This window comes from Curcuma longa, chloroplast (genome assembly GCF_044706935.1).
Source record: "Curcuma longa voucher wen13706 chloroplast, complete genome".
Classification (NCBI taxonomy): domain Eukaryota; kingdom Viridiplantae; phylum Streptophyta; class Magnoliopsida; order Zingiberales; family Zingiberaceae; genus Curcuma; species Curcuma longa.
In genome coordinates, this window is record NC_042886.1 from 7920 (window position 1) to 20925 (window position 13006).

Consider the following 13006-nt stretch of genomic DNA (forward strand, 5'->3'; position numbering starts at 1 on the left):
TATTATATATAAATTATTATTTTATAATTAAATAAAATGCAATTATAAAATTTTATATTAGGAATTTCCTATTTTTCATTAATATAAAATAAGTAAGTTCAGAGTAAATAAAGAACGAATTTGATCAGGAATTACATTTAGATAATGATTCGAAACAAGTATCTACAATACAATAGAAAGAATACCTTACTTCTTTGATTTTGTACGAAAGATTTATTCCCCCGGCCGAGGCCGGGTCTTAGTTAAGTACCGGCCAGGCCAGTACGTACCTCTTTTTGTCTAGCTTCAATGACCCCTTCAATCCGAAAATACTAGCAATCCAACAAAACAAGGATATATATAGTCTTATTGAAATTTATGTATGTTATTTTAAAAATTCGAAAATTTTAAAAGCTTTGTGCCCTTTACCCTTTTAAGTCCCTGGCTAACAGGACTAAATATGCGTCAACACCATAATTTGGATCCTATCTTGATTGCGTCTCACTCCTTTGTTCGACAAATAATCCATTTATATACAATAATGTATATGTAGCGGGTATAGTTTAGTGGTAAAAGTGTGATTCGTTCTATTAAAAACTTAAATAGTTAAGGGAAGGGGTATCTCCGTTTTTTTCATACTCCGATCAAAAACTTTATTTCTTAAAAAGGTTTAATCCTTTACCTCTCAATAGCATATTTGAGGAAGAACATACATTCTCACGATTTGTATCCAAAGTCCTATTAGAAATTCATTTTTATTTATTAAAAATAAAAATGGATTATGTAGTCGTGAAACATAATTTTTTTGAACTGGATCCAGTCTTCCAATCGAATAAGTATGACTAAGGATCCATGGATGAAGATACAAAAGTTTAGTTCCAATCGTAACTAGATCTTCTATTTTGGTGTTGTAAAAGGGAAATTGAAGCCAAACAAGCTGGAAGAGAGTGGTTTTGGTTTACTAGAACCATCCGCATCGCATATTGTTTCAGCTCGGTGGAAACGAAATTCTTTTCCTCAGGATCCTGCCAGTAAAAATAGAGAACGAAGTAACTAGACTAGACGGATTTCATATAATCCCTCTCCTCTAGAGGGATCATCTAGTAAGCAAATAGTTTTGGATACATTCAAACAGAAAGGCTGACATAGATGTTATGGATGTAATTCTTTCTCTATGAATACATCAATCTTCCATAAAGGAGCCGAATGAAATAAAAATTTCATGTTCAGTTTTGAATTAGAGACGTTAAAAATAATCAACCAACGTCGACTATAACCCCTAGCCTTCCAAGCTAACGATGCGGGTTCGATTCCCGCTACCCGCTACATATTATGTATTATAAATACATGCACCATCAATTTAGATATACATCCTTTTTTCTATAAAGGATTTTCCCGGTAATATCTTTTATATGAACTAAGAATACAAAAGAAGAAAATAGGAATGAAAAGCGTCCATTGTCTAATGGATAGGACAGAGGTCTTCTAAACCTTTAGTATAGGTTCAAATCCTATTGGACGCAATTTATTTACATCCATTTTTAAAATGGCTATACCAAGAAACCTTTTTTGAATCATTCGAATTAGAACTATTTCTCAACGATTATTCTTGTACTAAGAATAGAAAAAAGTGAGAAATTTATGTTTGTTCTTGAAGTAAAAACAGTTCGATCTGTTGCTGAATAACTTCCTTCAAAAGTGATTCCGCTTCCTCGGTGAATGTCTTGGTAGAAGATATAATTTCTTTAAATTGAGGTTTATTCTTTTTTAAGTAGTTGCGTAACTGACCGAGAAATTTCTTTACCTGTCCAAGTTCTATCGAATCTAGATATCCATTCGCTCCGGTATAAATAGTAGCTATCTGTTCTTCCACCGCGAGAGGGTCTGATTGGGATTGTTTAAGCAACTCGCGTAATCGTTGACCTCTTGCCAATTGATTCTGAGTAGTTTTATCGAGATCAGAAGCAAATTGTGCAAAGGCTTCTAATTCCACAAATTGTGCTAGTTCCAATTTTAATTTGCCGGCTACTTGTTTCATGGCTTTAATTTGAGCTGCGGATCCAACTCTGGAAACAGAAATACCGACATTAATAGCAGGTCGGATTCCGGCATTGAATAGATCGGCGGATAAGAATATTTGTCCATCTGTAATGGAAATTACATTAGTAGGAATATAAGCTGAAACGTCTCCAGATTGAGTCTCAACTATCGGTAAAGCAGTCATACTTCCTTCACCTAGACTAGAACTTGATTTAGCGGCTCTTTCCAAAAGTCGTGAATGCAAATAAAAAACATCTCCTGGATAAGCTTCACGACCGGGAGGTCTTCTTAATAGAAGAGACATTTGGCGATAAGCTTGTGCCTGTTTGGAGAGATCATCATAAATTATTAAAGTATGTCGTTCACGATACATAAAATATTCAGCCAGAGCCGCTCCCGTATAAGGAGCGAGGTACTGTAATGTAGCAGGTGAATCCGCCGTTTCGGCTACCACAATAGTGTATTCCATCGCCCCTCTTTCCTGGAAAGTAGTCACTACCTGAGCCACAGAAGATGCTTTTTGACCAATAGCTACATAAACACATATTACATTTTGGCCTTTTTGATTGAGAATTGTATCTGTGGCTACTGCTGTTTTGCCGGTCTGTCTGTCCCCAATAATTAATTCTCGCTGACCGCGTCCTATAGGGATCATAGAATCAATAGCAATAAGCCCCGTTTGAAGAGGCTCATATACAGAACGTCTCGAAATAATACCTGGGGCAGGAGATTCAATTAACCGAGATTCAGAAGCTGAAATTTCACCTCTCCCATCAATAGGTTTAGCCAGAGCATTTATAACACGACCCAAGTAACCCTCACTCACGGGTATCTGAGCAATTCGTCCTGTTGCTTTTACGGAACTTCCCTCTTGTATCATCAAACCATCACCCATTAATACAACGCCAACATTATTTGATTCCAAATTCAGAGCAATGCCTATTGTACCCTCTTCAAACTCTACTAATTCACCTGCCATTACTTCATCAAGACCATGAATACGAGCAATTCCGTCGCCTACTTGAAGTACGGTACCGGTATTCACAATCTTTACTTCTCTAGTATATTGTTCAATACGTTCACGGATAATATTACTAATTTCGTCGGCTCGAAGGGTTACCATTAGCGTTTCTTTATTCTTTTTAGGAAGGAAAAAAATAATGCCTAAATTATAAACTAAGGCTAATCCGTTATTTTTTGCATGGCTCCGAGAATGCGAATATTAGCACGGATCATACGGAAATGTAACTCACTATTCAAGCAACTATTCAAAGTTCCTAGAGCTCCTTGTAAGGCTTGTTGGAAAACTCGTTGTCGGACCTGATTAATCGCTTTTTCTTGTTCAAAATGAAGCGTTTCATTTTTGTAATTTTCTAATTGTTCCAAACTATCACTAGTGGCATTAATCAAATTTACTTTTTCTCGTTCTATTTCAGAGTATCCATTCATTCGATACTCATCTGCTTCTATTTCCACTTTACGTAAGCGAGTCCGGACTCTTTCGAGCTGCTCAACGGCCCCTTTACGTAATTCTTCCGAATTTAGAATAGTACTTAAAATCCTCTGTTTTCGATTATCTAATAAATCATTTAATGAAAGTAGATTATCTTACCATTAATTTCACAACTTCCATGATCTCTTCCCGAACCAAACATGAATCTTTCGATTCATTTGGCTCTCACGCTCAATTATTTATTTATGGTATGAGTATTCCCATAGCTTTTTTAATGTAATGAGCCTACCTTCTCTTTTCTGTTTGTAGTTAAACATATCAAAACTTATAAAATAAAAAAACCAGAATATTAGGAAGACTCTTCCGACTAGACCAGATCAAAATCTAAAATTGTCAGCAAAGTTGTTTTTTTANNTTTTTTTNATTTTTTTTTTTTTGAATGAAAAAAGGAAAAAAAAAANAAAAATTAAAATAATAATAATTATATTATATTTTTGTTTTTGTTTCTTCAAGTCCAAAAATTCCTCTTTTTTATACATAGGTCGTCGATTCGGCATTAGATAAAAAAAGCAAACAAAGTTCCTTTTTTTATCTCGTAAATAGTTTAAATTTATTTATTGATATGAGTGTTATATATCAAAATCAAATAAATTACCAATTTTTTTGAACTATTTGATTTGGTTACTAACGTAGTGGTAGAAAGAATACCATGTTTTGTCCGGACTTTAAACAATTTAGCTTTAACCATGTTAAAGGTCTCGCATTATTGGTTGATAGAGAATCAAAGTAAAGTGGATTTACCAATAAATCACGAAATGCTATGGTTCTTGCATATAATTTCTTAATTTATTCAGAAGAAATTCGTCGAGATCGTGCACTTTTTTACTATTTCCCCTATCCCTTATAAATACCATAAGTGCAGATGGATGGATCCATCCTATTCTTGAAATAAACAACTCGCACACACTCCCTTTCCAAAATAAATCAATACACCAAGCACTACACTTAGATTTATTGGATTTGTTGCTAAAATATCGGTATTAAACCCGAAACTTCCGGCGTATGGCCAGTGGCCCAAGTAAACGAAAGAATCAATTACATTTTTCATATATTATCCTCTCTTTTCTTTTGGATAGGACTAACAAAGAACAGAGTTCTTTTTGTATCACTCCGATCGCCCCTTTTTTTTGATCGATTTCTTTTTTTTTCCACTTTATTTATTTAATGAGAATAAAAGAAATCTAGTAATTTCATTTGTTTTGTTTAAATTTTTTTACATTTTAAAAAATTTTCTAATAAGATACTTTACTTAGACTTTAGACTTAGGTTTTAGATCTGATATCAATTGAAAAATATTTCATTTGTTGAAACACTTCCAAACAATGAAAATAAAAAAGTTTTCTATTGTACTAAGCTAAAGACAGAAAGGAAGAAAGCAAGTGAATGCGGTAATTCCTCATCTTCAAATCAACCCTTCCTAGGTATTGTCTTAATAAATAAGTAATTTTTTAGTAACGTGTTAATATAATTCTAAGAAGCAAAGGAAAATTCCAAGTTAATAGTAAGTTAATAGTTAATAAGAAAAAAGTCTCTAAGGTACTTTTTTATATTTTGAGGATTAAACAAAAGGATTCGCAAATAAAAGTGCTAATGCCACAACCAGTCCGTAAATTGTTAAAGCTTCCATAAAAGCTAGACTAAGCAATAAAGTACCTCGTATTTTACCCTCTGCTTCCGGTTGTCTCGCAATACCTTCTACAGCTTGGCCTGCAGCAGTACCTTGACCAACTCCAGGTCCAATAGAAGCAAGCCCCACGGCCAATCCAGCAGCAATAACGGAAGCGGCAGAAATCAGTGGATTCATGGTAAGTTCCTCACACAAAACAAAAAAGAAGAAATGGTTAATGATACAATCAACCAATCAATTATGACTTTTTTAATTAAGATCCAGCGGTCAAAGTAACTAAAAACTCCAAGTTGAAATAATAATATTAATTACTAAATTAAAAAACGGAATCGTCAGAACTATCTCGTTTTTAGTTTTTAACTATCATAGAGTTTTTGTAAATCCATATGCATACAGTTGTAACTATTGTATTTCTTTGTTTCGAACCATTCTTTCATTTAATTCTTCGTTCTTTACTACACTACACTATTGTTAAGTTTATTTATTTTTTCATTTAAAAAAAAAATTGCTAGAAGAGAAGGACTGATATTGAAATCTATCTAAATGCAGTGTGAGCTGCAATCAATATCAATCAAATTATCAAATTAATTTAATACCAAATTAATCCAATATAAATAAAAATTAATATAATAAAATATATATATTAATATGTAATAGTAATAAAAAAGTTAATATGTAATACATATTATGTAATAAAAAAGTACCAATAGATATTAATAATTAATATCTTAACTTAAATTAAAAATTAAAAATTTATTTATTAATTATTTATTTATAATTATAATAAATTATATTATTTGTAATTTGTATTGTATATTATACATATTATCAAATAAGAATAAATAAAATAATAACAAAAATTTTTAATATAAAAATATAAGAATTAAGGAATTAAGAATAATAAATAATATATAAATAAATAAATATATAATATATAAATAAGAAATATATAATAAGAAATATATAATGAAATATATAATGAATTGAATCTAATTTCAATTTGAATTACACCGGATAATAAATATATATATTTATTATATGTTGTATATTGTTCATATATAACATAACAAATATGAATAATGAGGATCCAGATTATGATTATAGGATTGGTTGTAATTAGGAAAAATAGAAATTCTAGCCTTACAATACTATAATAAATAAATGAATAAAATAAACAATACTAAAAAAAAAATAAATATTATATAGTTATGTAATATAGCGATATTATGGATAGACTTATCTCATATAACTAAAGAATATTTAATGTGATTCTAATATCACATATCCATTCTTTTCTTCCATAATGTAAACCATCCTAATTTTTTTTAATTGATTCTGGAATAGAATAATTCCTAGAAAAATAGACGGGGGTTTAGAGCCTATAGACATTATTACATATATTATACTCTAACTATAACCTCCCCAGCCCTTCTTTTTTTTAGAATTATGTTGGAATATTGTCTATCTTTTCTCCTACAATTCTAGATGATGGAATCATACACTATTATCTTACTCATCCAATTGGATTATCATGAATCATGTGGGATTGCTTAATGATAGAATAAAAAAAAAAAAAGACTATTCGAAAAGCTAGTTAATGATGACCTTCCATGGATTCACCTATATAAGCCGCGGCTAAGGTTGCAAAAATAAGAGCTTGAATACCACTTGTAAATAATCCAAGAAACATGACAGGTATAGGAACTACTGAAGGGACTAAAGAAACAAGAACAACAACTACTAATTCATCAGCTAATATATTTCCGAAAAGTCGAAAACTAAGAGATAAAGGTTTTGTGAAATCTTCTAGGATGTTAATTGGTAAAAGGATGGGGGTTGGTTGAATGTATTTCCCAAAATAACCCAATCCTTTTTTGCTAAGACCCGCATAAAAATATGCGACGGACGTGAGTAAAGCTAAAGCAACAGTAGTATTTATATCATTCGTGGGTGCAGCTAATTCTCCATGAGGTAACTGTATAATTTTCCAAGGTAAAAGAGCACCTGACCAGTTAGAAACAAAAATAAAGAGGAACATAGTTCCAATAAAGGGAACCCAAGGGCCATATTCTTCTCCAATCTGGGTTTTGCTTAAGTCTCGAATAAATTCAAGGATATATTCAAAGAAATTCTGACCGTTGGTCGGAATGGTTTGTGGATTCCGAACAGCTATAATGACTGAACCTAATAAGATAGCAATTACTACCCAAGAAGTGATAAGTACTTGGGCATGGATTTGTAAACCTCCTATTTGCCAATATAAATGTTGGCCTACCTCTACACCCGATATATCGTATAACCCTTTGAGTGTTTTAATGGAACATGGTATAACATTCATATTGTCCTCTAGCAGAAATTTAACTTCAAAAAAGAAATTATTTTGATTCAACCATCTCTATCTCTTTTTCAACTCACCAATATGAATCAAAAATTGTATTCATTAATTGTATATAATTGTATATTTAAAATATCAAGAATTTACATAGGATACCAAGAAATCACGTAATATAATAACATATTATCAATATACTCGCACTTACCCTTTTTGCTTTTTTTTATTCAATTTATTCAAGAATAGTAACCGAATCCAAAAAATCCCCCCAAAATTAACTTAATCATAATCAAGGATTTCTTATATAGCTAGAGCGGCCCTCACAAATTGCGGATACTAATTTGTTAAGAACCAATCGTATTGAAGCTATAGCATCATCGTTGGATGGAATCGAAATATCTGCGAGATCCGGGTCACAATTTGTATCGATTAAACAAATCGTCGGAATACCCAAAATTACACACTCTCGAAGAGCCATATATTCTTCTTGCTGATCAACGATGATCACAATATCAGGCAACCTCGTCATATATTTGATACCGCCGAGATATGTTTGCAAGGTAAATAATTTTCTCTTCAATATTGCCGCATCTCTTTTGGGAAGACGGTTGAGTTTACTCATCTTTTGTTCTGCTCTTAAATCCCTGATCTTTTGAAGTCTCGTTTCCGTAGTAGACCAATTCGTTAACATACCACCAAGCCATTTTTTATTAACATAATGACACCGGGCTCTTATTGCAGCCGATGCTACTGAATCTGCTGCTTTATTTTTGGTACCAACAATTAAGAAGGTTCTTCCCCTACTTGCCGCATCAAAAACTAAATCAGAGGCTTCTGATAAAAAACGAGCAGTTCCAGTGAGATTTGTAATATGAATACCTTTACGCTTTGCAGAGATGTAAGGGGCCATTCTAGGATTCCATTTCTTAGTACCATGACCAAAATGAACTCCGGCCTCCATCATCTCTTCTAAATTAATGTTCCAATATCTTCTTGTCATTTTTCCCACACTTCCTTTTTTTTTTTTTACTTTAACAAAGAGACGAGGTACTTTGAAATAAGTAATTGTTCCGATGGAACCTTCTGCCGGGAATTGACCTTTAATACACAGTACAAACCATTAATGTCTTTTAATTACTTATTTTTTTATCAATATTCGAACAAGAACAAGATAGTTAAGTTAAAAGAAAAGCCAGACCAGATAATTAAAAACAGATAATTAAAAGATAGTTAAAGATAGTTAAAGTAAAAGAATCCGCTCTTAGGAATCATGAAATCGCGTAAATGATTGTTCTAATGTCTCATGGAAATTGTTTGGTACATAAGAACAAAATAATTCTCTATGGTGTAACAAAAGATCTTTTATTTCCAAGTCAAATAGATTCTTTCTTTTGATTTCCAAATAAAAGTTTTTTTCCTTACTTGAATGGTGCACTAATTTTTTGAATCCTGTACCAACAGGTATAATTCCACCTAGAACAACATTCTCTTTCAGGCCTTTCAACCAATCAATACGACCTCGTAGAGCAGCTTTTGCTAAAACTCGAGCGGTTTCTTGAAAACTTGCTTCGGATATGAAACTTTGAGTATTCAAAGATGTCCTTGTTATTCCCAATAGGATTGCGCGATAAGAGATCGCTTCGTCCAAAGCGCGCCCCACTCGTTCCGCTCGCAACAATCCAATTAATTCCCCAGGTGAAAAAACATTAGACATTCCATCTTCTGAAACCAACACTTTTGATGTTACTTGACGTACAATAATCTCTATATGTCTATTATGGATCTGTACCCCCTGAGATCGATAAACCCTTTGGATTTTATTAACCAAAGAGATACGACTTTGAGCTATGGTTAGCTCGGCTTGAATCAAGAATCCCCAGGGGATTCCAAAAATTTTTGGTATACCTTTGTTCCAACCTTCAACTCTCCTTTCAAGGTTCATTGATATTGAATCAATCGAACGTACTTCTAAGATTTGTTCCACTTTTGGAAGACCTTGTGTTATGTCACCAGATCTTGATTTTTCATATATAAATGTAACTAATGTATCTCCTTCGTAAAATATTTTACCATAATGGCCATGAATAGTTGCTCCTGGAGTGGCTAAATAGGACTTAGCGGATCTTATAATTAAAGCGTCAACATCAACAATTATAATTTGCCCAGATTTTTTTATGTACGGTTTGTATTTGAATAGACATATATTTTCACAAAAAAATTGTCCAAGGCTAATTATTGTAGATGTCTCTTCCCAATAATCGTGATGGATAAAATGCCAATTCAAATGGAATGGATTCAAAATGATGTTACTGCATGGATCGGGATTATAAAACCTCCTATTTTCATCTATTAAACAGTATTTAAGTACTTGGAAAGTCTGTTGAAAATTACCAAGTAGCAAATATTTCTTTAACAAAATCTGATTATAAGTTATTAAATGGTAAAATGAATATAAATTTACCATTTTAGGAACAATAGTCCCCAAAGGACACAACAAATCTTTAATTGGGATTATGGGATCCAATTCTTTTATCATGTTATATTTCGAACCATTGAATGGACCAATTCGAGAACAATTGGATGATGACAAAATTATCAAAAATTGGCATTCCTTATTTCGATTCAACAATGTACCAATAGTACCTTGATGTTGTGTAAGTAATTGAATACTAACCTTGCAGTAAAAAGGATTTATATTTGTACGATCTAATCCATTATCGGAAATCAATCCTGAACTTGCCCTATCATATCTTTTTCCGATATACGAAATGCTGGACTTTACTAACTCAATTCTCATGAAATTTCGAATCAGATCATTTCCCTTTACCTCAATAAAGGAAGCACGAATCTCTTTCGGAGAACCATTTTGTTCTGGATCCCAATTCAATATTAAACAAGTGCGAACTAATTGAATACTTGTGTGAAAAATTCCTCGAATTGACTTGCCATTTCCATAAAGGATATAATTGACAACTCTAAGTTGGACATTATCCTTTTCCCGCAAGAGATCTTGAGGAAAAAGTGTTGCTAAATTTATGCCATCAGTTATTTCATATGTGACTACGGGTCGAACCGAAACAAAATACTTTTTCTTCGTGGGTGTGATCCGTTGGACATAGATCCAATTTTTCAATTTTTTTGATTCCTTAGAATTTTTTTTTTTTGTTTTCGGTGGTATAAAAATGCCGCTGTGCCTAGATATCTTATCTGCCTCTCCAGGAAAATAAATATCTCCGGAAAATATTTTTAGTTCAATATTTTTTTTTTTTCTCTCCAGGCGGACTAATCCGCCTGCTCGACTTCTTGTATTTAAAGCGAGTTGTGTATCTACTCCAATGATACTATTGTTCTGGACCATTATCAATGAAGATTCAGGTAAAATATGCACTTCCTCGAGAATAAAAAAAAAACGATCTACTTTCATTTGGTATTTCGGAATAAATTCTTTTGATCCTCTATACTCAATCAAATCCTCTTTTTTGATAATTGAATTGACCTCTACGGTCCCATATTTAATAATTCCCGAATTATTTCTTCTGTATCGTGGATCATCAAAAAAAGCAAGAATACTATTTCTACGTAAAATACCCTGTTTTGGTATTTCGATTGAAATACCAAAACAGGGTATTAGTTCATTCTCTCGTTTTTGATCATATTGTAATGGGATGATGAATCTATTTCTTCGCTTTTTCGCCAAGAAATAAGAATTCCCTTGGATAATAGAAGGATATATAATATTCCAATGACCATTAGATATGGTTTGATCAGGTCTTGTTGAATAGTCAAGAATTTTCTTATCTTTTTTATCAGAAGTATCTAACAATTTATATCTTACTCGACCGTTAGTCATTGATAGATCAGAGATATATCTTTCTTCGACAGAAAAAGCATGAGGATTCATTTGATCTTGATCCTTGTGGAGCGAAAAAGACACTATACTAGATCTGCACGAACCTCCTGCTAATATCCATAAATGACTTGTTTTTAATAATAGATGAACATTACCATATGTATATTCAGGTGCATGGTGTACATCAGTACTCCAATGCATTTCTCCCTCTGATTCAGAATAAATATGTTTTCGTACCTTCTCTTTAAAATAAAAAGTGGACGTTCCAGCACGAATTTCAGCAATTACTTGTTCTGATTCTACATATTGATTATTTTGAACTAAAATCAAACTCTTTAGTGGAATATTTACATTATGTAGAATATCCCGACTCTCAATAGTTACATACAAGTCCATAGAACATAGAAAAGCGGGATGCCCATGACGGGTACGTGTGGGATGAACCAAATTCTCATTCAATTTTATTTTTCCATTAGAAGGAGCTCGTACATACTCGGCAGTACCACCTGTGAATACTCCACCGGTATGAAAAGTTCTTAATGTTAGTTGAGTCCCTGGTTCCCCAATTGATTGACCTGCAATAATACCTACAGCTTCTCCCAATTCGACCAGGTCACCATGAGTAGGACTCCGACCATAACATAATTGGCAGATCCAAGATGTACTCCTGCAAGTAAAGGGGGTTCTAATATATATTGGTTGTGCTCGAAAGGTTATGAATCGATTTATAAGTCCAATCCCAATATCTTGATTTCGAGTGGCAAGACATCGCAAACCAATATATATATCGTCTGCTAATACACGACCAATTAGTGTTTGGACAAAAATTTTTTCTGTCATACCATTTTGAGGGCTCACGGAAATACCTCGGATAGTACCACAATCTGTTCTACGTATAATAATGTGTTGAACTACTTCAACAAGTCTACGTGTGAGGTATCCAGCATCTGATGTTCGTACAGCAGTATCTACAACTCCTTTGCGAGCTCCATAGCAGGAAATTATATATTCTGTCAAAGAAAGTCCTTCACGTAAATTGCTTTGAATGGGTAAATCAATCATTTGTCCTTGGGGATCCGACATTAATCCTCTCATACCCACTAATTGATGTATCTGAGATGCATTTCCTCTAGCTCCCGAAAAGGACATTAGATGTACTGGATTAGAAGGATCAGTCATACGAAAATTAGGATTCATTTCTTGTCTCAAATATTCACTTGTAGCATACCATATCTCAATGGATTGACGTAATTTTTCTACCACATGTACATTCCCATAATGATGGTGTTTCTCTAAAATAAAACTTTGTTGTTCGGCGTCTTGGACTAACCATCCCTTCGAAGGGATTGTTAAAAGATCATCAATTCCTAATGAAATAGATGTAGCAGTGGCTTGCTGGAAACCCAAAGTTTTTACTTGATCCAGAATATGTGATGTATATGCCATTCCGAAATGATCGATTAACCTGCTAATAAGTCGTTTCATAGTAGTTCCATTTATCACTTTATTGTGAAAGACCAGATCAGCCCGTTCTGCCATAAGTACCTCTTCTCTTATATTTCTTCTGCTAAGTAGGATTCGACAATGGACCCAAGTCAATGATTCGAAAACTTCCTTTCCTCAATCTTGATTCACACAGAAATTCAGAAATTAGAATACCAGTGA

At 33.0% G+C, this 13006-nt stretch overlaps 6 protein-coding genes and 2 non-coding genes across 8 annotated transcripts; 2 read left to right on the plus strand and 6 right to left on the minus strand. All coding sequences in view use genetic code 11, as the record gives it.

The window, feature by feature from the left end:
* The first annotated feature begins 531 nt into the window (after positions 1 to 531).
* On the plus strand, positions 532 to 1303 carry trnG-GCC. Its single transcript has 2 exons — positions 532 to 554; positions 1257 to 1303. It is a non-coding gene; the product is annotated as a tRNA-Gly (tRNA).
* Positions 1304 to 1430: 127 nt separating this feature from the next.
* On the plus strand, positions 1431 to 1502 carry trnR-UCU. The gene has a single exon. It is a non-coding gene; the product is annotated as a tRNA-Arg (tRNA).
* A 116-nt stretch (positions 1503 to 1618) lies between these two features.
* atpA (ATP synthase CF1 alpha subunit) lies at positions 1619 to 3142 on the minus strand. Its single transcript has one exon. The coding sequence runs from the start codon at positions 3140 to 3142 to the stop codon at positions 1619 to 1621; it is 1524 nt and encodes a 507-aa protein (YP_009659306.1).
* A 59-nt stretch (positions 3143 to 3201) lies between these two features.
* atpF (ATP synthase CF0 subunit I) lies at positions 3202 to 4580 on the minus strand. Its single transcript has 2 exons — positions 4437 to 4580; positions 3202 to 3612 (listed from the first exon to the last, which is right to left on the minus strand). The coding sequence occupies exons 1-2, from the start codon at positions 4578 to 4580 to the stop codon at positions 3202 to 3204; spliced, it is 555 nt and encodes a 184-aa protein (YP_009659307.1).
* Positions 4581 to 5090: 510 nt separating this feature from the next.
* atpH (ATP synthase CF0 subunit III) lies at positions 5091 to 5336 on the minus strand. Its single transcript has one exon. It carries the CDS (start codon positions 5334 to 5336, stop codon positions 5091 to 5093), a length of 246 nt encoding a protein of 81 aa, YP_009659308.1.
* A 1417-nt stretch (positions 5337 to 6753) lies between these two features.
* On the minus strand, positions 6754 to 7497 carry atpI (ATP synthase CF0 subunit IV). Its single transcript has one exon. The coding sequence runs from the start codon at positions 7495 to 7497 to the stop codon at positions 6754 to 6756; it is 744 nt and encodes a 247-aa protein (YP_009659309.1).
* A 283-nt stretch (positions 7498 to 7780) lies between these two features.
* rps2 (ribosomal protein S2) lies at positions 7781 to 8491 on the minus strand. The gene has a single exon. It carries the CDS (start codon positions 8489 to 8491, stop codon positions 7781 to 7783), a length of 711 nt encoding a protein of 236 aa, YP_009659310.1.
* A 261-nt stretch (positions 8492 to 8752) lies between these two features.
* On the minus strand, positions 8753 to 12880 carry rpoC2 (RNA polymerase beta' subunit). The gene has a single exon. The coding sequence runs from the start codon at positions 12878 to 12880 to the stop codon at positions 8753 to 8755; it is 4128 nt and encodes a 1375-aa protein (YP_009659311.1).
* Between the last annotated feature and the right edge of the window lie 126 nt (positions 12881 to 13006).